This window comes from Balaenoptera ricei, chromosome 3, assembly GCF_028023285.1.
Source record: "Balaenoptera ricei isolate mBalRic1 chromosome 3, mBalRic1.hap2, whole genome shotgun sequence".
Taxonomy (NCBI): domain Eukaryota; kingdom Metazoa; phylum Chordata; class Mammalia; order Artiodactyla; family Balaenopteridae; genus Balaenoptera; species Balaenoptera ricei.
The window spans coordinates 133,116,939-133,141,506 of NC_082641.1; the positions used below are offsets into that span (position 1 = coordinate 133,116,939).

The window sequence follows — 24,568 nt, forward strand, 5'->3', positions numbered from 1 at the left end:
CCCTGATAACCGTGATATTATATAAATATGGCTTCTCGAGTTTGCTTTATCTGGCAGGCTTAATAGTGAGAGGTCTATGTAAATGTATATTGAGTGACAGTTCACTCTGAATGTATGCGACCTTGGGGAGCAATATGATGTTAAGGTAATAATCTATATGAAATAGGCCATTTCCTGTAGTTAACTAAATTGATTGCCATAGTTGAGAGTTCTTAAAGCTTTACGAAACCAACTACTTACTAAAGTGAGAATAATGCCATGGTTAGCCATAATTGGTGCTTTATAGCAGTAATGCTTTTAAGCAGATAGAGCTGAAGTGTCAGAAAATTGGTCTTTCCCTGTACGTTAAAAGCATATTCTCTATCAATTACAGTATAATACACATTCTTTTAGAATTATAATTCTTTTCCACAAACAATAATTTACTGACAGTGAAGATCTTGAGAAAGAATGCGGTATTAACCAATGTTACATTGGTGATGGTGGGGTGAACGAACATAGGAAATCAATGTGATAACAGTTAAGCACTTTATGCAAGGATTGTCAATAGGAAACGGTGATTATTTTGTACACCTGGAATGTTTGATAATTTGGCATTTGGAAACGCTCACACTGTAATCAAACCCTCTGAGTAATGACAAACCAAGACAGTGATGTCATCTGAAAGTGTTTCTGAGGACTTGGCAATTTATCCAAGATTGGACATCCAGAATTTTCTTTTCTGTCAGACTTGCATTTTCTGCCATCCCCAGGGGTATATGCTGGAAGAGTCCTTACATTATAGCAATCTGGAAAAACGTCCAACCAAGTTTTCTTTGTCCCAAATGTAAATCAGAAGAAAAATGAATTTCCTCTCCTCTGCTTTTAGCAGATTATTCTGGTGTTCATTATTAATCAGGACAGCATTATTCTCTCCTACTCTTTATTATTTTTCCCTACTTGGAGGAGTGTTTGGTTTACCTGTGTTATAAACACCTGTAGGTTAACCTAGTTTATCACACACTGTACTTTACAAGAGGACTAGAATTTATTAAGTGTGTTCTGTGCCAGTCATTGTGCTTGGCAGTTAAAAAAAATCTCTTTTAATTTTCCAAACAACTCTACAAATTAGGTATTATAATCTCCATTTTAGTAAAATAAAACCCAAGGTTCAGAGAAGTTGAGTGACTTCCTAGAAGACACAGATAGTAAGTAAAAGAACGGGTGCTTGACTTCAAAGCCCATCCCTTTCCACCACGCTTTACCTGCTCCTGATAACTGCTGCGATGACCTGGCTTTTCAACAAAACTCTGAAGCTGCCAGAATGGTTCATCGTCTTTGTGACCCACCCCGTGTCCTCCGATCACACATTTCCCTCCCTCAGCCGAGACATCCACTGACATTTCCTGCCTGGAGTAGTTTGCAGTAGTTCTGGCTGTTCAGTCCTTAACTCAGTTCTCTTTGCACTGCAGCCGATGACCCTCTCCCTTCACTGCCTTCACCTTCTGTTTTAGCCCCTTGTTATGTTTATGTAAACATTTAATATAAACTTAATAATACTATCTGTGGCACAGGTTGGTGTGTAGACTCCATGAGTTAATGCACGTTAAGCGTGTACGTATAGCAGCCACTCACCCATAGGAAGAGTCCATGCCGGCAACAGAAAGTCATGCGAGACCCCATACCACATGGCAGTGGTTAGGGGCTCAGACTCTGGACGCATGCTCTTGGTTCTGCTACTTACGTTGGCAAATTTCACAACCTCTCTGTGCTGCAATATACTGGGATTAATAGCAATACCGACCTGTTCACAGGATTGTTATGAAGAATAAATGAGGTGATGCGTGTAAAGTGCTTAGAAGTGGAGCTTGGCACACAGTAAGTGCCTTATGTTAGTGTTTGCCATTATCATCGTCATCATCACCATCACCATCATCATCATAATTTACTGAAGGCTCGTTTTGCACCAGACTCTATGCCATAGCAACTTATAAGTATTACCTAACTTAATCCTTATGTGGCTAGGTGTTATTGTGATACCAACTTCACAGGGAGGAGAGAGGCTCAATAACTGGATTTGGGATTACATAGCTAAAAAGTGGCAGAGTAGAGATTTGAATCCAAGCAGTCTGAGTGTGGAGCCTGGTTTATTCATCTGTGTGACGTATCGTGTGGGGCAGTGCAGAAAGCCCTAGCACAAGTGTCAAGGAACTGGACACCTAGTGGGCCATGAACTACATCACCTTTTCCCTCTGGGGCTCAGTAAAGAAATGAATGCATTGAAGCAGGTGTCCTTGAGGACTGCAAGGCATCTTCCGGTTTGAACACTACAGTTTTGTCTTTTGAACTTCGCCTTGACCATGTGAGATCTCACTCTCTAGAGGGCTGATGCTTCTGACAGAGCATTCCAGCAGCCCAATCCAAATAACTTGGCCTCAAAGACCTCCCCAAATACTGCAGTACTGATCGTCTACACTGTCATTTAGCACAAGTGGTTACTGAGTGGAAAAACTTAAAAGGCTTGGGGATTTTCAGTAGGTGGCATGATCTCTTAGTCCAGTGGGTGTGAAATTATTCATCATTAGATGAAGTAGGAACCTAAGGAGTCACTTCCTCACACATCCTCATTTTGCAGATGATTGAACCAAAGTAGACGCAAGGTTGCCTGCCCCAGCTTCAGCACTCCAGCCATGCCGGGAACTTCTCAGGAGCAGGGATTACGTTCTATTCATCTTTGTAGGCATGACCCAGTGCCTGGTATGCAGTTGGCTTTCAATATGTGTTTGTGAATTGTCAAACACATTTGACAGTTTTGTGCAGACCACATTCATGAGATGATGTATGTCAAGTACCTGGTCAGTGCTGGGCACATGATAGGTCCTTGATAAATTATAGCTAGCTATACCTGTGTTTAATAGATCCCCTAACTTCTCTTTCTCTTGCCATTCATCAAAATTACAAAATTCAAACCACTGTATTTGTGATTATTTAAGAAATGAATATCCACTTGTTTAATAAAAACTTGTCCAGAATTTTTTAATTTTCCTGTATAATCCCCATAAAAACCCTATGAGGTAGGTACCACCGTTACCCATATTTTACAGATGGGGAATAGGAGGCTCCACGAAGTGCAGTAGCTTGTCCAAGGTCACGCCGTTAGTGAGTGATGAAGCTGGGATAGGGTCGCAGGGAGGCTGGCTCTTGAGCCCACGCGCTTAATCAGTACACCACGTTGACCGTTTTCCAAGTGCTATTTTTCACGAAGACAAATTGAATTTGTTCAGTGCAATGTCTAAAACATGATTTATTTACCCTAAAGTAAGATAAAGATCCACTGAGGGTCAGAGGAAGGCATTCTAATATTTGTAAATTGGACACATTGTAAAACAGTAAAAGCCAGGGAGAATGGGCTGTGTGTTCCGTAACTCAGAACACTAATACATCATCTGTTCGGAGAAGGCTCGAGGCACCGTTACCCAGTCAAACTAACTCAAGTAGAGGGGAGTGAGGATACACACGCAGAGGGAACAGGAAAGGGGGTCTCCTGGGTGCATGAGTGGACCTCACAGCCTCACTGGCAGGAACCAAAGGCAGCTCTGGGGATGCCCACCTTCTGGCTTTCCTAGACCACGTGGCCTTGGTCTTGCCCTGGAACATTTGTTTCTGTTGGCACACCAGGATCCCTCTACCTTTGTGGTGCTACCAGTTACCTCCTGTGTTTATTCAGGTTTCCTGCTTCCTTGCATCTTCAACATGCATGTGCCTTTGACCTTTTCTCTGTAATGACTTTCCCCTTCAGCTCCCACCTCTACCTGCCCCAGTCTGTTGTTGCTACCCAGGTGAAATCCCAGAGAGGGAACTGCACTGGCTCAGCAGATTGTGCACACCACATTGTACTTGCTTATATGTCACGTGAGATGCCTTATCAGCTGTGACCGGAGTGGGCGAAGTCATGGAGTCAAGAGTCCTGCTTGTTGAACGGTCAGGCCAGAACTTCCCTCCCGCTAGGTCAGAAATTCACTTGAAAATCACACCTGCACTTGATCTTCGATAAACATTGCCCTTTTTAAGTTTTTCTCTTATTTCTTATGTTTTGTCAGAAGTCCTCCCAGGTTAAGGTGAAGACTCCCTCTTTTGTATTTGCTGCACCTGGTGTCCTGCAGCGGGGGGACGTGCAGTACGGCGCTATTTTATTTTCCTGTCTGTTTCCCCTATAGCGACTGTAACCTTAAACTATTCATTTTTATATCCACAGCTTTAAATATGTTGCTTAGCATGTAGTAGATATTTAGAATATTTACTGAGTAAATGAATGGGAAAAAAATTATGAATAGCCCGTCACTTTAAATTAAAGTGTATAAAGATGGGTTAATAGAGCTTTATATGGCTTTTAAAATGAAGTATTAGTTGATTTATTAAGGTAGACAGATCATAAATAAGATGAGTGCTTAAATTTGATTATGAAAAGGTATTTTTAATACAGACACTCCTTCCTGTGTATCAACTGCCTGCTATATTTTAATTACATGAGTCAGGAGTGTGAAATAGAAGAGAAGCAGGAGACATTATCCTAGTTAATATACAGATTTGCTCAGCAAATAGGAGAAAATGATATTATTGGCTTTAGTTATACTTTTCACTTAACACTGTTAATGAATATATTGTGTGTGTGAGTAGCATTTGCTTCAGCTCAGACGCCAGCGTCACTTGGGACCTCGGAAAGGCTTTTCATATTGAGAACACTGTGCTTCCTTCCATCTCTCAGTGCTCTGTCTCTGACAGTCACTTTTTCATCCATTAGCTCAAATTCATCAAGCTGAAAAATGGCCAAAAATGTTATTTTTTAAGGCGGCATGAACACTGTAATGCAGAAAAACAAAGGACAGAAATCCACTCTGTTCCATGAATAGTCCTGGGATACAGCTCTGTCATGTCCTGTTTTCGTTTGAAGCTTGCTGTGTTTTATACCTTTTTCAAGAATGCAAATCCTCAACGATGATTTTGGTCCTTGTAATTGCTGCAAAATGCCATGAACCAAGCTTGTTACAAATTTGTACAATTTATTGGGCACATTTGCTGCAATTCAATTGGTATTTCTTAAGCACACTGTGCAGTACACTGGTTTGTCTGGTCATTAAAGATTATAATAATCTATATTATATAATTATCTATATAATCCTCTACTTTAATAGATCATAATTTACTAGGAAGAAAAAACAATACATTCCCCCAAATGACAAATCTTTTAAGGGAGTGTGAAAGAAGAAATTAGCTAAAGCTAAAAAGCCCTGGAAGACTCCTTGCGTTGAGTCTTAAAGGGTGGAGAAAGCCTTCTGAGTGGTGACTGTAGCCTGGAAGCATGGGTGTGAAACTCTGATGGGAAGCCTCAGACACTGTGGTTCTGGTGTTGAGAGCCCGGCCGCTGGAGAGAAAGGACAGAGTGGGGAAGGAGGAGAGTGGGGGGCTGACACTAGTCGAGTTCAACAGGATGCAAATTGTAGACGCTCTTGAGAGGTCACACTGGGAAACTTGAGTGCCAATTATAAATAAATCACTATGCAACGTTAGCCTATTTGGATAATATTCATGACCGTTCCCACTTACTATCCTTTTCGTACACTCAAAATTCATTTTTTGCCCTTTGACTCTGGACTTCTCTGGGGCCAGCAGCCCGCCGACCAGGGGTCCGGGGCCACGCGGGCTCAGCCGACTGCCTTGAGCTCTGTGTCAGACCAGCAGTTTGCAGGTGTTGGCGCTGAGGCGCAGGAGGACGCGGCCCGGGCGGCCGAGGAGCCGCAGCTGCTGCGCGGAGCCGGCATCTGTACGTGGTTCAACGTGCGCGTGGGATTCGGCTTCCTGCCCATGACTGCCCGCGCCGGGGTCGCACTCGACCCCCCCACCCCCCGGGTGGATGTCTTTGTGCACCAGAGTAAGCTGCACATGGAGGGCTTCCGGAGCCTGAAGGAGGGTGAGGCCGTGGAGTTCACGTTTAAGAAGTCGGCCAAGGGCCTGGAATCTATCCGAGTCCCCGGCCCTGGCGGGGTGTCCTGTATTGGGAGCGAGAGGCGGCCCAAAGGGAAGAACATGCAGAAACGCAGATCAAAGGGAGATGGGTGCTACAACTGTGGAGGTCTAGACCATCATGCCAAGGAATGCAAACTGCCACCCCAGCCCAAAGGGTGCCACTTCTGCCAGAGCATCAACCATATGGTAGCCTCGCGTCCACTGAAGGCCCAGCAAGCTCCCAGCTCCCAGGGAAAGCCAGCCTACTTTCCGGAGGAGGAGGAAGAGATCCATGGCCCTGCCATGCGCCCAGAGGCCCAGAATTGAGCCACAGTGGGTGGGGGCTATCTGTTCGTGATCAGAAAGCTTTGAGGAACAGGCATCAATCGGCAGAGTGGAGAAAAGGGGGGACGGTGTGGTAGGGGGCAGCTGGCACTGCCATATATCTCAGGCTGGGATCTACAGTGTCACCCCCTCTTCCCTCTTGGTGGGGGGAAGGGGTGAGGCAAAGAAACCCCAATCATGCTCTATCCAAATGCATGTGAGGGCTTTAGGGAATAACCCTTCCTGCATGCTTTATCTGAGTCTCCACTCCCAGAATCTCCAGCTTTTGAAAGTGGCCTGGATAGGGACATTGTTTTACTCTTAAAGAAGGATATGGAATACTATTTCCCATGCCAGAGTGAAAAGATTAAGCATGAGACCAGATTGATGGACCCAACCCACAAGCCACTACCTTCTGTGGTAGGAAATCTCTCAGGGGTAAGGCAGGGTTTTCCGCATCCTGTCTCCTCATAACCCCCTCCTGGGATAGAGCGCTGACCACTGTCCCAAGCAGTGGGTTGTCACGATAGGCAGAAGAACGGTTGCAGGGAACGGTTGCAGACCTGCTGCTTCTAAGCTCATTCCCACCCCGTTCTGGGCCAATGCAATTTTATTTGTTTGCTCCCTTGGATGACTGTACCTTGGGTCCCACTTTCTCCAGGATGCCAAGGGCACTAGCTGTGTGTGAATGACGTATCTTGTGCATTTTAACTTTTTTTTCATAATAGAAATATTCTGGTTTTGTATTTTTGTGTATTTTAATCTAATTTAATGAGTGCCCTCATTCCTGCACCGTGTTCTCAGGTATGTGCGCCATCTCAGGGATACGTCGGCAGCAGCTCCGGATCTGCACAGCAGGAACACTTTCTGTTGCTCTATCACCAGAGAGAACAACTGTTTGGAACGTATACCCTATTGAACTCCTCATTTTTGCCAACTAGAGCTGGCTTTTCTGCCATAGTGTCCTCTTGAAACCCCTCCATCTTCAGTGTTTCATGGGAGACTAGGTTTTAACTGGATTGCCTCATGACTTGGTCTCCTTCTACTGAAAGATTGGAAATTGGTCTGAACAGGAAAAGGTGTTACAGGGAGGTTAGGAGAGGCTGGGCTGGTAAAAGGTGCAGAGAGGGGAAGCCAAGATTAGGCAGAGGTCATCTGTATGTGTGACAAAGGATTCCTGTTCCAGACCTCTAATCCCAGGGCACAGGACTCGCTTTACATACCAGGTCCATCCTTCACTGGATTGGGCTAGGCCTAACATACACAACAGGGTATATTGTGTATGTTTTTGTAAAAACTGTGAGTTGGTAAGGACAGGTTTTAAGAACGATGCCTCTGTACCCATCTTGAGCTGCCCAGGGATGGATATATGAAGCAAGGATGAGATCTTTAATCTTTAACAATTCTGGGCTTTTCCTCCTTGGCTTCCAGAGAGACCATCAGTGATGGCTTCTTTGTGGTTCCCAGAGCCAGTGTCCTGCCCTGCTGCAGCAGTGATTAGTGTCATGGTAGCTAAAGGAGAAAAGGGAGTGTCGTTTACATGCTGTGAGATCACTGCAAACCTACCTCACTGTGTTGTAATGGGGTAAATGCAATAGAATGCATTGAGTGATGTGTGTCTGATCCTGGGTTCTTGTCTCCCCCAATTGCTGCCCCCCTCTAGTTATTGTATTTGTCTGGGCTTCGTAGGACTTCACAAGTAGCTGATTTGGTGATTGCTAGGTGGCCTAGTTTGTATAAATATAATGTGTTGGTCTTCTGCATGTTCTTTTGAGGTTTTATTGTTTACAAACTTCTTTTTATATTGAGAAAAATAGCCAAAGCATCTTTGACAAAGGGTCTACATCAGCCAAAAAGATCTGAAACATAAGCTTGGGGGCCCCCCTTCTTGAAGTGGGAGGTCTTGAACCACAATTTCTTTTGTGTTCCCCTTCCCCTGTTTCCTATTTCAAACAAGATCTTCTGTCCTAGAAACTGGATTCCTACCCCCTCTCTTTTCCCCCTTTGTGCCCCCCCAAAATAGTCCATATACCTATACGTTTAATTTGTGGGGTGTTTGTGATTAAATGACTTGTGCAAAAATCCTGAAGAAGCTAAGAACTCTCCATCCCTTGTTCCCAGTCTCCTGAGCCATGATGTGATTCACGCCAAACAGACTACTGTCTTTGGATGGATTAAAACCTTCATGTGATTCATGCCAAACAGACTGCTGTCTTTGGATGGATTAAAACCTACTTTAATCTCTAATCCTAGGGTAGAGAGGAGCAATGAGGGGGCCTTCCATGTAGAAAGTGGGGTTGGGAGACCACGAAAGGAAAGATGAATGTATAGGCAAGTCACTCAGGAACTTATATGCAGGTGCAAGAAACTTATGTCGAAGTGGCCACAAGATTGTTTAATAGGAGATGGACGAATGTAACTCCATGTTTACTGCTAGAAACCAAGGCTTTGTGTGAAATCTTGAATTTATGGGGAAGGAGGGAGGGTAGAAAAGCATGTACCTGTTCTTTCCCTCATCCCTTCCCCTCATTACTGAACTGCAGGAGACTGAGCCCCCTTGGGCTTTGGCGACCCCATCTAGGCAGTGTTTGATGGTTGATTTTGCTGTGCCAGGTACTTCCTTTCCCATTTGCTATCATTTTGTAACACACATGCTGACCCTTTTCCCTTCCCCTTCTTTTGCTTGGGAAAATACAATGAATAAAGACTTACTGGTACCAAAAAAACAAATTCTTTTTTTTTTTTTTGTGATGCTAGAATTGAGACAAATAATGTCAGAAAATCTCCCTGAAAGTATTTCTGTCTTTTTCCATCACACATAGCTGCTCACACATGGAATTTTTAGGTATTTTTGGTCATGCAGCTGTGAACTCTGAATGGCTCTCAGAAGTCGGAAGTTGTGACCACATCTTGGGAATTTCTGCACTCTTACTGAGGCATCAAGCAATCATAGGAGAGAAGTTCTGAATCCCAAGAGGCATATTACCACTGTGAACTTAAGGATCAGTCCTTCCATAGCAGACAGGACCTTATTTAGACTGTAGAAAGAGACACAGTCATGAATAGGAAGTTTCAAGTCAGTTGGGTTGCCTGTGTCACTAGTTAGAATTTCTAAGTTCAGAGTGGCTTTGTAAATACTTTGTCTAGAACTGATTGTCTAATATGGTATTAAAATTAAGTCACATGAAAAATTCAGTTCCTGAGTCACATGAGCTGTGTCGCACACAGTCAATAGCTACATGGGGTTAGTTGGCACCATCATCATCAGAGCAGATAGAAAACATTTCCACCACTGCAGAAAGGTCTTTGTTACAAAACAGGTCTAGAATCCTCAAGCCTACCTCTTAGATAGGTCTTGGAGAGCGTGCAACGTCAACATGGACAGAGAAGTTTTTCATTTCCCTCTATACAACAATTTGTGCCTTTTCTTTCCATGCCCTGGACAGTTTTTAAGACCTGGAGCCATAGGCTTAAGGTGGGAAATACCACCTTAAAAACCTCAAGGCCCAAAAAACCCTCAGAAAGGTTCTCATAATCTGATGAACAGATGGCCGCAAGTAACTACATTTCTAGCAGCTTTGTTCTTTTTCCTCATACCCGTTCTCTTCCTCCTCTCCTCTTTTCAGTATTTCTACTTGGGTAGGTAGTGAGGCTGTGATAGATTTTTCATCTTCCCGGTGAGGAGCAAGGTGGACCTTTGATGGGCGAAGAGTTGTATTGAGCGGGGAGGGTCAGGGACCGCTTCTGAGCCTTATTCTTCAAACCTGTAAAATATGCAGGCTGACCAAATGATGCTCTACAAGTGGTCTTCTACAGCTTATATGGTTTCTAATTAAGGGATCCTCCTATACTCTTTGACTCAGAATGAGAGACTGAGTCGCTTTTTCCTCTAAAAGTGTGTGTGTATTTATGTGTGCTCACACTGTATTTAGTTAGACAAAAATCCAAGATGCTAAATACCAGGAAGTATATCTCATGTGCTGTTTTTTTACTTTCTCATCTTAACCCATTCAATTATTTAATGAGTAATTAGTCTCCTTATCTATTGCTATGCAGCAAACCACCCCAAAACTCAACAGCTAAATATAACAGTAATGTATTTTGCTCAAGACTCCAGTTGGGGCAGAGCTCAGTGGAAATGGCTTCTCTCTGCCCCCACGATGTCTGGCACCTGAGCTAGGGAGACTCCAAGGCTGGGGTTGACTCAACAGCTGGGGCTAGAATCATCTAGAGGCTTGCTGACTTATATGTGTGGCCAGTTGATGCTGTCTGTGAACTGTGACCTCTGCAGGCCAGAACACCTACACGTGGCTTCTCCATGTGGGCTAATGTGGGCTTCCTGTCCTCATGGTGGCTGGGTTCCAGGATGCATGTTCCACTTAAATGAGGTAGAAGTGCCTAATGCTGTTATGACCTACACTCAGAAGTCAGGTAGCATCACTCCTACATCACTCTGTTAGTGAAGGCAGACACAAAATCCTGTCTAGATTCAGGGGGAAGGCACACAGAATCCCCTCTACATGGGGGAGTTGCAAGGTTCTAGAGGAGCTTGTAGGATGGGAGATTGTTGTGGGTTGAATGGTGGCCCCCAAAAGATAAGTCTTCAGCTTAATCCCTGGAACCTGTGAACGTTACCTTCTTTGACCTTTTCTAGGTTAAGGATCTTGAGGTGAGGATATCATCCTGGATTATTTAGGCAGACCCTAAATCCAATGACAGGTGTCTTTATAAGAGTCAAGCAGAGAAATATTTGACATAGACGGAAGAGGAGCAGGCAGTATGACCACAGAGGCAGAGGTTGGAGTGATGCGGCCATGAGGAATGCCCACAGCCTCTGGAAGATGGAAAAGCCAAAGAAGGAAGTCCCCTCTAGAGCCTCCAGAGGGAGTGGAGCCCAGCTGACACCTTGATTTCAGACTTTTGGCATCCAGAAATGTGAAAGAATGAATTTCTTTTGTTTTAAGCTATCAGTTTGTGGTAATTTGTATGGTGGCTTCTGGAAACGAATGCAGAGATAGGGTTCTGGCCATCGTTGGAAAGTACAGATGGTCCCTAACTTAGGATGGTTCGAATTAGGATTTTTCAAGTTTATGATGTTGCAAAAATGATGTGAATGCAGTAGATCCAGTTTTGAATTTTGAGCCTTTCCAAGGCTAGAGATGTGTGGTACGGTCCTGTCTGGTAACACTGACCTGCAGCTTACAGCTCCCAGTCAACCATGCCATCACGAGGGTGAACACCCTATATACACTTGCACCCATTCTGTTTTTCACTTTTAGTGCCGTATCCAATAAATTACATGAGATATTCCATACTCTATTATAAAACAGGTTTTGTGTTAGATGAGTGTGCCCCACTGTAGGCTAGTGTAAGTGTTCTGAGCGCATTTAAGTTTGGCGAGGCTAAGCTGTGATGTTTGGTAGCTTAGGTGTATTAAATGCATTTTCGACTTAAGATATTTTCAACAGATGGTGAGGTTTTCGGAATGTGACCCTATTGTAAGTTGAGGAAGATCTGTACTATCTGCCACACCACCACCAACACCACCAACACCAACAACTGCTACTGACCAGGCACACACCACACGTTGTACTGAACGCAGTGCTGAGTGCCTACCTGAGTTCTCTCTTCTTTCCTCACAGTGACCCTGTGAGGCAGGGTGCTGTTATCTCCCATTTAGCTATGAGAAAACTAAGGCCCAGAGCTTGCTGAACCTCCCCAACTTCTTCAGCTAGTAACTAGTAGGGTTAGTATATAGTTTTTATGTCTGTATACATACTACGTATACAAGGACACACTATGTGTACGTATACATGCATGTGTACAAATATGTCGAACTTGAAAATTTATGCTTGTAACTTTATTCAGAAATGTTTACTGTCAAAAAATAAAATAAATGTGTCATAGCCAGTAATGTATTTACTTGCAGACTTTTCAGTGGCACTGATGGTCATTGTGTAGCTAGGAATAACAAGGAGTGGACATTTTAAAACTACTTCCATACTGGTTCAGTCATTGACTACTTCAAGCAGTTTTAGCTTCTTGAGTACTTTAAGGAGTCACACTAACTACAGAACCAGCACCTGTGTTATAAGAATCATGGTTTGGTTGCCTTTTGAATTACTTTTCTGCCTTTACCTAAGCCACATGTGAATCATCTAACTAAATAAGGAGTTGCTTTGATAAATAAGGATTTAAATAGGAAAAAAATCCTCAGTAGGATCATAGCCCTTCTATATTTAATAGAGAAACCTTCTAACTGGAATGCTTGTAGTATACATAAAAGTACACATATTAGTCAGCTTTTAATTATCGGTCAGCTTTATTAAGTGGAACACTTCTTAGCATCTCCTAACAATTGATTTGCTAATAGTAGATGCTCTGTGTTTATTGTTACAGGAGGAGTTAGTGAGTGGAACTTGGGGTCAGTTCAAGCCTTTTTCAGTGGAAAACAATACAGTGTAGAGCACTGAGTCATTTAATAGCCACTTACTAAGAACCTAATGTGAGCAGACACTGTGATGGAGCCCTGAGGTGTGGTTCCCTCCACAAAATCTAACAATTAAAAAATCCATAAAATCATTATCAGCACCATGTGGGCATAATCATCACTTAATTTCAAGAAGCATTTTTAGGTGCCTACGACTTACCGAGAGACACAATAAAAGAAAAAAGAACTTCATTCTATTCTCATAAGATCCCTTAGGTTTGTAAACGTTCTTGGCACCTTAGAAAGTTGGCTCATATCTACTGAATTTTGTGATTCTCTACAAGCATCCCCATGGGAAAGCTATGGCAGGGGTAATTTAATTTTACACTTTTGACTGAAGGGGCAGCTGGGGATCAGTGTTCTGTTTAAGGTCTCATGCCTAATAAGTACTACAATCAACCTCCCATTTTAGAAAAAATAAGAATGAACAGTGAGCATTAGAGCTCAGCAGCAAATGCCTTTTGCAGACTCAAGCAAGTCATTGAGCCAGGGTCTATGGACGTGTGATAAAAGACTTGGCACATTTTCGTCCCTTAGCTAGCCATCATATTTGGGTTGCCCAACAGCAGGGAGTTTTGACCATTAATACACTGACTGTAATCAACCATGTTAAGTAAGCATGTTTTCTCTCTCTGACAAATCTCTTAACTTCAAGATTAAAACAAAGTACTCTTCCTAAAATCCAAAGATAGAGGAAAATGATCATGTGGGTCACTCATTGGGTTAAACCAGTTTCATGCCATACATAATTGGTTGCTATTTTAGAAGTGAATGCTTTATGGTTCACATAAGCAATTTTATATATTCTTAATTGAAACCTGCATTGCCGTTCTTGGCAAGGAGGGTTCCACGAGAGCAGCGATAATTTGTGTCTTGTTCATTCACTGATGGAGAGCCTTGGGCTTCTGACTTTTGCGGTTGTTTTTGGAAAATAGTTTTCTGGTCCCAGTTAAGTGACTGGTTTCCGTTTGAAATCTTCAACTCTGCCAACCTCTTGTTAGTCTAGTTACTATCTGTGACAGCCTAATGAATGAGTAACAGTCATTTACTCAACAGATGTGTGTTGATTTCTTCCTGTGGGCCAACCACTGTACTGGGTACTGGCGGTACAGCAGTGAACAAAAGTAAATGCGGTCCCTCCTCCGAGAGCTTGCCGTCTGGTGGGGGAGACTTGATCACGTGATCAAACAAATAAATGTAAAGATGCCACTATGCTGAGTGGATGCTGTATGAAAGTATAGAGGGGTGATTTGGCATAGTCAAAGAGGGGGCTTCCAAGACAAGATGATTGTATAAATGCTAAAAGTGAAACTGAACAACAGAAAAAGAGATGATGGCAATCCAGTAATGTTGGATGTGGATTCCTAGAACATCTGATGACAGTAGTTTCCTTTGGGAGAGGAGTTGGGTGGTGGGGGGAGGTGGGATGGGAAGACAGATGGGAGAGGCCAGCAGAAGGCAACTTTCCCTTGCTTTACCATTTTCTATTGACCTTTTGCAAGGAGAATATACTTATGTAATACGTGTGAGATTCAAAAAAGTAAAAATAATGAGCTAAAAGGAAAAGAGAAGAAAAATCATAAATAGAAAAGAAGTAAGGGTGTATCATGATAGTTACTTTCTTTAAAGACCATTTGGCTACATTGTGGTTGAATTAGGGACCTCATCTGTAAGGATACATACACACTGTAATTCCTCACACTTAATACAAACACTTTCTGCATTAGAAAAAGGGAGGTTGTTTAGAATAAGTCTTCTGCTTTTTTCATTGGCGCAGACAGAATTTGGCCGCTCATAGGTACATTAACTGCAGGATTTGCATAGATTATTGTCATTAGTAGGATGACTTGTATTGAGAGCTTATTCTGTGCCAGGCATGGTACTGAGCAACTAATATGGGGCATATTATTTCATCCCTATAACAAACCTAGAAGATGGTTCCTATAGTTATCTCCCTTTCCCAGATGAGTGAACTGAGGCTTAAAAGAGTGGTCAAGTCACTTTTTCTATGGTTTCAGTAAATGACAGAGCTGGGATACGAAGGAGAACTGAACCTAGAACTCCTAACAACTGTGCCATACACCCTCCCATGATACTCTGCAGGCTGAGGGGTCACTGTCTGTTCCTCAGAGCCTCTAGTCCCCATGCTTGTGGCATTATTGGGATGGTTCAAAGAGTCAACAGCAAGGGCACATGAAGAAAGCTGATGGTCTGCAGTATCCCTACTCTGATTTCTAGAACCTTCTAAGTGTCCCAACATTAAGATGAATACTTCTTACTCCCAGCTGGTGGTATGCCTCCTACACAATATATTGAGAAATTGTCTTCTCTTTGTGTTTTCTAATGGACCTTATTGATTCTCTTCTCTCATATTGGACGAATCACTTACTGAGCTTAGAGAGGTTCAGAGGCCTCACATCAGTAGACTTAATTACGTGGGAGCAAATCCTCCCAGTCTAGACTGCCCAGCTTCTTGGCTCATTTTCCATCACACTCTCATTGTCCAGAGTTGTTCTGAAGCCATACTGCCAACTGATGCTTTGGAAGGATCCTGATGTGTAAAAAAATAAAGTGATGTTAGAGAAGGCGGAGGTGTGGTTTACAGGCTTCAGAGTAGACAGACCTGGGTTCAAACCTCAGCTCTGCGACTGGTGAGCCAAGTGCTATTGGAAAAGGAGCTTAACTTCTTTGAGCTTTGCTTTACTTGTTTGTAGTAATGGGATTTTGGAAGTTGTGTTAAAGATTGGTACTAACCAGAAAGTAGAGCATGGTAGACACCCATGAATGCTTACTATTATTATTGTCAACTTGAACACTTGGAGAGTCACCTTACAAAGAGGAGAAGAGGATTCATTTGCTAAAATTCAGCACCGAGTCATAAGCTCACTTTCAAAGAAATGACTAATGGAGTCTTAAAAGCATATTTAACGTGGGTGTGGCTGAAAAATCATCATTGCTACAAGAATTACAGTCACTCCAGTATTTTTTTCTATACACATTATTGCTGATTCAACTTGAAACAGAACTGTGTGAAACACAGGAAACGATAACCATGTCAGAGGATGAGACAGCCTATAAAGAAGCAAACTACTAAATCAACAAAATAATTATGTATTCTGATATGTCCTTTGAAGGAAATAAAGAGAGAGATGTGACACTTTGTAATTGGCCATGGCTTGCTTCAGACACAGATCAGCATATGCATCTCTGGAGAGGTGAAGTTTAGTAAAAGCCTGAAGAATGGATTGTGACAGCCATGAAGAGCTGAGGGAGATTCCAGGCATTGGGAGAGGCAAGTTCAAAGGCCCTGATGGGGAGAAGGCATGGAGTAGGCAGTGCCCTATGGAGGCAGGAAGAGGGAGTCACTCTTCAGTATTCACTGTAGGAAGGTGCACCCTTGAGAGAGGCAACGAAGGAACAACACACTTGCACTTGGGCCCCTGCTCTGCCCCATGTCATCTACGAGAGGCCATTTGACCTTTAATGGCTTGTTCCTGATTTGTGTGATTTGATGCTTACTCACAGTGGTTCAAAAGTCTCGCCCTTTTGGAAGCCCTGTGCCTTTGGCTGGTCTATTCAGAGGCAGTACCCCTGTCTGTCTGGAAGAGTGATTGTCCAAATGCCCTGGAAATATTGGTGATGGCATGAGGGCTGCTAACACCATTGGCTAGCCTCTGAGATGGCACCATCATAGAAAACTTTTCAGTAAGGAACACATTGGAGAGCAATTTATGAATATACATTCCATTTGGTTTATTGCAGAGTCCACAGCAACCTTAAAGTATTGTAAATGGGCTCCACTATCTAATCAGGGAATGCTAACAGTCTATTAATTGCCATTTCTGATTATTTGCATTTAATTAAGGGGTACTCTTGAGAAAATGAAGGACAGCCTAACCTCAAACTATGGCTTTACATCTTGGTTAATTGAGTATAATTTCTGTCTTTGCAGCTTTCCTAAATTGTTTATTTCTCCAGATGTTTCCTAAAAACTATGATTTTACCTCTTTCCTTTCAATGGATGACCAGGGATTTCTCATAAAAACTTATATGGTTTAGTTTTCTCAACTAAATTAAAGCTTAATTAGCCAAAAATCCAGATCTGTAAATAATGTGTTTATAAAATTTATACAAGCGTAATTAATTTCAGTTAATTGCATAAATAGCTTTTCCATGCAAACAGTAATCTTTTCTTTGCTGACCTCTAAACGTCAGCTTTCGGGTTATCTATGTTTCTAGGCATCCCTGGTAATGCTAAATCAACTCGCATAATTCTGAAAGTATTACTCTTTCCTTTGATTTATGACTTTTATCATGGAAGTCAGTGATTACCTCGGCAACTCATGTTTCATGTTTTGAAAATGCAATGAAAAAAGTGCACTAGAATAACATTGCTTTTGTTTTGATGGAAACCCAAAAGAAAAATTAGAAAAATGATTTTGATACATTCTCCTAAGCCCACTAGTTTTCATAAAGTTACCTAGGCTTTTTTAGTCTATTTGAATGACAGTTCAAATTACATTGATCAGCGACACGTCAGAAAGAGTAGCTATTATGTTTTAAATCTCCTGATATTTCCAGGATTTCTCTTCCTGAGAAGAATGATGACTTTACCATACACTGAGGCTGATTCTCTTGCCGCAGAAGCTATTCCCTTTGCAGAAGTCTTTAGAAAGCCATTTTTAATCTTAAGGAATTATTCCCTAAAAACATACCTTCTCACTTGACTGGAAATTAAACTTTCTTATTAGTTCCCTCATTATTTCCTTAAAAAGTCTTGCATATACATTGAGGATGGTGAAATTCTCCCTTTTTCTCTCTTCCTTCTTCATTTTCTGTAACAGAGTGGTTATTGATTTTGGAGCTCTTTCAGAAGACCCAGAAGCTTCTTTCCCAGGAACACCCAGCAAAACTCGCCATCTGTCTCACTGGCCTGAATGGTGTCACATGCCCATCTCTGGACCAGTAACTGTGGCCAGAGGGCATGATTATTATCGTTGGCTTGGACATGAGTCACAAGTCCCATGCCTAGTACCCAAGGCCTGTGCAGAGAGGTATGAAAGCAGAATAAAAATGAGGGCCATCCCAAGTGAAGTGATGGGGATGGTTGGAAGGTAATCACAGGTGCATCTCACGGAGCTGAATTTACTGCATTTTTCTGCAATGATAACAACAGAAGCCTGGGGAGCCTCTTGACTTTATAGTGACTTTTGCTTCAAGATGGTCAGTGTATGTGAATTTCAAATCTGAAAAGTGCTATTCCTTGCTGTATTTCTCCAAGGTTCATTAACAACTGGTATTATAGAACCAATTCAAAAGGAACATGTGTTCAGTGACTATCTTATTATTAGCTTCAGGGCTACATTTTTTTTAAATGCATAATGAAATCCATGGAATATTTCAAAAGAATGTGGCAGTTTGCAAAATTGGCTTTGGCGGCTGTGCCTGGCTTAGAGTTGGAAGGAAAAGTGTCTGGCAGTTGCATGAATTGGAAAACCTTTGGTCTGTCTCTAGGCTGCAGTTAGCCATAAGCAGTTGAAAAAAAGAGAAATCCAGAATGTGCATGACTTTCAAAGGATCTGTAGACGTTCAGTACCTTTCTAGTCTTGTACACAGACTCTAGGAAGGTCGTTTTCCCCTATGGGTATGAAGACAGCCTCCCTACCTTTGTCGGGGTTTTGCTCACTTCAGAGGATAAGAAATGGGAAGTGGCTATTGTTAGTGACAGGACAGTGCTTCAAGAATAGCGAGAGTCACTATTCCTTCTCCCTAAGGATTGGTAAAGCAAAAATACACACGTACTTGGTAGCTTTTTCTAAAGAGCTATCATTACCACTTTCTTTCCAGAACCATGTGGAGTCTGATCATTATTAAAGTCAGGACACTGGAGTTATGGTCTGGGCTTTGTTACAAGCTTTGGGACCTTGGGTACACTACTCGTCCCCTCTGGGCATCCTGGTCCATGCTGAGAAAATGGAGGGTCTCAAAGGCACACAGGACCAAGTTATATCTCAGGTAGCTTTTATCTTTGGAGTTGTAAATATCTGGAAGGGGGAAATGTACAAGAGGGACTTGTGGTTTAAAAACTGCGTCTTCCTTAGCTTCTCTTAACTATCTACTTAAAATGTCTAAGATAAAACAAAAAAATGAGGAATTATTCCATCACCAAACTAGGGATGACAGTCAATCTCTCACCAAACTCTTGGAGGAATTTTCATGAACCTTTAAAGTTTATGGAACTGCATTAAAGGACACAATTAAAGACACTGTATATTAAGTCATCAGAAATAGAGAATTCCTCCCCTCATGAGAAGTTTCTTGGGAGATGCTTTAATTTTGGACCTGTATTTGTGCCCTGGATGCATAATCCAGTATCAGTAGCAACTGGGAAGATGAACATTTCCTCTTCTTTTCTTTGTGGTTGCTGTTTTTGAGTCAGTCTGCCCCTCAGTTCTCTAACCCCACAGAGAATACACACACACATAGTTACACATACATATGTACATAAGACACAAATGCACACATATGTGCACAAATACGCACATGTATATAGACATACATACATATACACGTTTATACATACCCATACATGTGTACACACATACATACATATATATATGCATACAGCTATATATATATACACACAGACATATATACATAGACCTACACACAAACTAGTAAGAGGCTACCATCCCCAAAAACAACCTCCAGAAATAAGAAAGAGCCAAGGCATCCTGTGTTTTGGGAGATGCAGTTCCCATGTAGAAAGCTCTCTAAGCAAGAGAAGACACAAGGATTTGTGAGTAACCAGGCAAACCGGAAAAAGCTGTCCTTCATGAATTTCCTCTGTTCAGAGTGTGAGCGATGAGAGCCTTCCCGTCACCTGAAGGAAAGTTGAAGCTATGGAAGCAAGAAGGGTGTTCAGTCAGTGCCCGTGGGGACTGAGTGTACAGCCGAGAGCGGCATTGCACCCAGTTAGGTCTTTCCCCTTTGTGTGAAATAAGGCAATACGGAGCCTATGGGAAAAACTACATGCTAAGGAATAGGAACATCGTCTGAAGATGTGAGAAAAAGCACCCTGCTGCAAATGATGTACTTTACAAATCAGAAGAAAGATTTAGAAAACTGAGGGGCAGGTGGTGGTAAAAGGGGGAAAGGTCATTATGATTTCTCTGTGGCAGAAGAATGGAAATGTGTAAGGACAGGTCAGGCAGAGACAAAAAGGTCGTAGAATCAAGGAAAATGACATCGAAAACACTGTAAGGGCACTGAAAGGGCAATAATGAAATTAAAACCCACTGCAGAGTCAGCAAAGAATTCATACTGAGAAAAAGTAAACCAGCTAAGTGAAGAATAAAAATGAAGTGTTTTCCCAGAATGAATAAGGAAAAAAGTGACAAAGTCAAATAAAATAAAGATTATTACGTAGTGGATAGAGAATAGGTTACAGAAGTTTTTTCCAAGAACCGGAGAAATTCCCGAGGAGCAGACGAGAACTGAGACTAACATATCAAAGACATAACCGAGGAACGTTTTTCTTAGCTGGACATATTTAAAGGTTTCACTGAGAGCCAGATAAAATATAAGACAACCCCACCCAAATACATCCAGGCAAAATAGATATTTCCAGTGTAAAAATAGAAAAATCTTACAGAAGAACAAAATTCGTGCTGATCAAAGGATTCTCTTTTAGAGTAAAGCAGAAAACAATGGAATATCTAGACATTTCGGAAGGGAAACATGAATCCCAAGAATCTATAGTCAGATGAGTTGTTTACCTTATAAGAAGAAAACTGAGATGCTTTCTGACTAGTTCTTTCTGAAGTTCAAACTTCACAAAACATACTTTCTACCTTCTCTGTTTGATCCAGCCAACTTAAAACTAAATACAAATGAAGAACCCCTAAATGAGAGAGTTGTGATATAAAATAACTGATGGGTAAGCCTTAAAACCATTTACAGGTGAAATATTTCTAAATGTTTTCTGAAAATTATAAGATACAATTATAAGCAGGTAAAAAAAGATGTAATATTTAAATAATCTAAAAACTTGTATCCAAGATGTCAGAGTACATCTACAAAGACCCAAAAGCAGTAGATAGGGGATGTAGGGAGGGGACAGGAAGATGTAAATTTGGGCAAAATTCTGTGTATTACATAGGCACAATTTAAAAAACTACCATTTCTGTCTTCACTTTGACAGTAAGCAAAACGTGAACTTAAGAATGTTAAAAAAACATCTTCAGTGTGTATTTCTTCTAAACCTGGGGGCAGGCGGGGAAGAAATTGTAATTCAAAAGCCACAGACAGAAAGCACTAAACAGACAAACAAGCATGAAGGTTATTCAGATTAATTTAAAAGACTCCTCAGTCTAATTAAATTGCTAATTGTAACATGGAAACAACCATGTAGCTTCATGGCATATCTGAATATGCAGAACACCATTTAGTCATAGATCTTTGATGAGGGAATGTCATTTAGACATTCTGCATGGCTTCCTCATACAGTATGGATGGCCCCCGCCGGATTTGCTGTGCAGCAGCCCTGGTGACTGGTCCTAACCACAGCCTGGTAGGAAGTTCGAGGCAGGCTCGGCCATGGTGGAGCCACCGCGGCAATAGTGTGTGGTGTGTTCCACTCTACTGTGGTTGCTGATATAAACTAAATAGTTTCTGGTGGTGCCACTTGGGCTTGGTGACGCAGCGTGAGCATTGTGCCAGGGATAAATAGCATGGCTTATCTGAGCGAACTTTGACCTTCAGAAATGCTGTGGAATCTGTACCCTTATGTGGAAACAATTGTTCTTAGTTCTTTGGCACTTTAAATACTTTTTTATTTTTTAACAAGGAGCTTCTCAGGAAGCACTAAGACCCATTCCAGCTTTTACTGACCAAAAACTGGGATTTCTCTTCAATGGCTCCCACATGAATAATCTGTACTGTATGCTTTAGTACATAATTATATTTATTTATTTATTTATTTATTTTTAAAAGAAATTCACGTTCTTTTATTTATTTATTTATTTATGACTGTGTTGAGTCTTCGCTTCTGTGCGAGGGCTTTCTCTAGTTGCGGCAAGCGGGGACCGCTCTTCATCGCGGTGCGCGGGCCTCTCACTATCGCGGCCTCTCTTGTTGCGGAGCACAGGCTCCAGACGCGCAGGCTCAGTAGTTGTGGCTCACGGGCCTAGTTGCTCCGCGACATGTGGGATCCCCCCAGACCAGGGCTCGAACCCGTGTCCCCTGCATTGGCAGGCAGATTCTCAACCACTGCGCCACCAGGGAAGCCCCATAATTATATTTATTATTTTTTATTTTCCCGTATGGAATGTCTCTTCCAGGGAAAACCTCTCTCCTCAAAAGCAAGAGGACAGGCTTCTTTTTTGCCCACAGACATTTTCTCATTCTTTCGGGGCCTCTAGAGCATCATTTCTTAAATGGCAGTAACACTTCCTCTGCCTAAGGCAGGGGGGCGGACCAGATTATCCCCTGGGACCCCTTCTAGTTCTCAGGTCGTAAGTGTTTGTGGGTGGCTGTGGGTAGGAGAGAGGGTTTAGGTTTAACAAAAGAGGTAACAGAATATTACCTGCTTCATGACAAAGGCTATAAATTGATGATTTCTTTACCCGCCCACCCTGCCTCAAGGCCTTAGAACTGAGTTGTGAGCATAGTTGATGCCCCATAGAGACTTGGGTTTGTGGTATTTTATGTCCTTATGCCACCTAAGGACACAGGAGTAAATCGAAGAGGAAACTGGGGGCTTTGGATTAGGAGTCAAGAGATCCCACTGGCAGATCTGTATCTAATGTGGCCTAAGGCAGTCCACTTAGATTCCCCTGGGTTAAGCTTCTGTTTGTGAAATGAAAGGTTTGGGTTAGATCAGGAATTATGGGCTGGTAGTTGACCAGACTGGCTAGCCGAGTGTGTTATTGGGCCTTCAGGGTGTTGCAATTTGTTGTTGTTGTTGTTGCTTGTTGTTAGTATGGGAAGCCTTTAGAGGAGGTGCATGTGCCTTGTGTTTCCCCACAGTCCTTTCCACCCCCATCCATGCCACTCATCTCTGTTTGCACCGTTAGCCCTTACAGACATCTGATAGTCATCTAAAAAAACAGATTCTGTGTTTCTAACATTAGCTTTTCTGCTCTGCAAACTCTGGTCAGTGTGCAAAGGTATTTTTAATAGACTTTGGAGGTTAAAAACTATTTGACTAATTAGAACGGATTGATGTGGAAAAAATTGTCAACCTAGGATGACATAGCAGAGAAATTCCAAATGGGTTTTAAAATGGAAATAGAAAAGCCGAATCCGTCTACTTGTTTTCAGGTGCCTTCTCTTCACAGTCATTAGTTTGGCCCGAACGACACCAAAATGGTCCTAATGGCCCCAGTCACAGGAGCTATTACAGGTTTGTCTAACTTGGTTAAATTCTTTCCTGATTTAAACTGTTAATGATTCAGCATTTCACGGTTTGAGTCAGGTGCTCTCAGAGGGCGCCTTCCTTAAAGGTCAGTCATTCTCCAGAAACCTGCCTCCAAGATTAAGATTGTAGATTCTGCTTAGTGACCTTGGGAGAATAATGATTTATTGGAAACAGGACTCAGGAAGCACTGCTCTATGGCAGGAGACCCCTGGTTGGCAATGCCAGGAAAAGCAAAGAGGCTGGTGAGAAACAGGATTGCTGGAAGGGGTGGGCACCATGGGATTGAGGATAACTCTCTAACAGAGGGATGCGAGTTGCTAATGAAGAACGTGGAGCCTTCCTTGTGTGCCAAACACAGTTAAGAGCTACCTTGAAAGAAGCCTAGGAAGTAAACGCTATTATCACAAGATAACGGATGAGGAAACTGAGGCTTGGAGAGGTGAGGTAACCTGCCTGTGTAAGAGTGCTTTCAGAGTTTGCATAATATTTCATGAAGAACATATAACTATTCTCTGCATACCAGTGCCTGATGAATGATTTATGCATTTTACTCATTTATTATGATGTGATGTCTGAAAATAAGTTTCCAGTAAATGTTGACATGAGATCCCTTTTGTCACCTGCATGGGATTGTCAGTATGAAATCCACAAGGCTGAAACATACACACTCCAAGAGGGAGTGGGGGTGGATGCATGATGCCTTTTTTTTTTTTTTTGGACTTCTTAAAGAGAGATCATTTTATGACATTAATAGAAACCAAAAAAAAAAAAAAAAAGAGGGGGGTAGATTTTGTGAACCACCTGAACAAGAGTGATGAGAAAGTGGAATATTAATGTGGTCAGCAAACCGGTATGTATTTAGAAATAATTGGATTCTACTTCCTAAGATTCAGTGGAAGGCCAGTAGAGGATTTATTGTATTTTTTTCCCTACTTGCAAACCTCAAGTGGATGATTCATGTACTGGAGAAAAAAAACAATGATTTTTTTTTTAATGACATGAAGTTACCAGCTTAGATTTCTATTTTTACCCTATCTTAGTCCCTGAGCATGTTTTTCCCTTATTTAGGAAACCTGCAACTACAAATATGTTCAATTCATTTTCTTGCCTTTCTGCTAAATATAGAGAACAATGCCTATATTGCCATGCCTGGAGATTATTTCAAGCAGGACTGAGATCAATTCAAACAGATGGTCCTCTGCTGTTTGCATCATACAAAAACAGAATTTTTTTTTTTTTTTTTTTTTTTTTTTTTACTTATACTGGAAGATGTTTGTTTTTGGGAATTTTTTTACAATGTAAATTGATTATTATATAATAAGACAAATATTTTTAGGGTTGATATAAGGAAA

At 41.9% G+C, this 24,568-nt stretch overlaps 2 protein-coding genes across 2 annotated transcripts in view; both read left to right on the plus strand.

Moving 5' to 3' along the window:
* The window catches only part of SGCD (sarcoglycan delta), a 420,920-nt gene that overhangs the window by 25,599 nt on the left and 370,753 nt on the right, over positions 1 to 24,568 (plus strand). The window lies entirely within an intron of this gene.
* Positions 5,566 to 6,309, plus strand: LOC132362072 (protein lin-28 homolog A-like). Its single transcript, XM_059916029.1, has one exon. It carries the CDS (start codon positions 5,566 to 5,568, stop codon positions 6,307 to 6,309), a length of 744 nt encoding a protein of 247 aa, XP_059772012.1.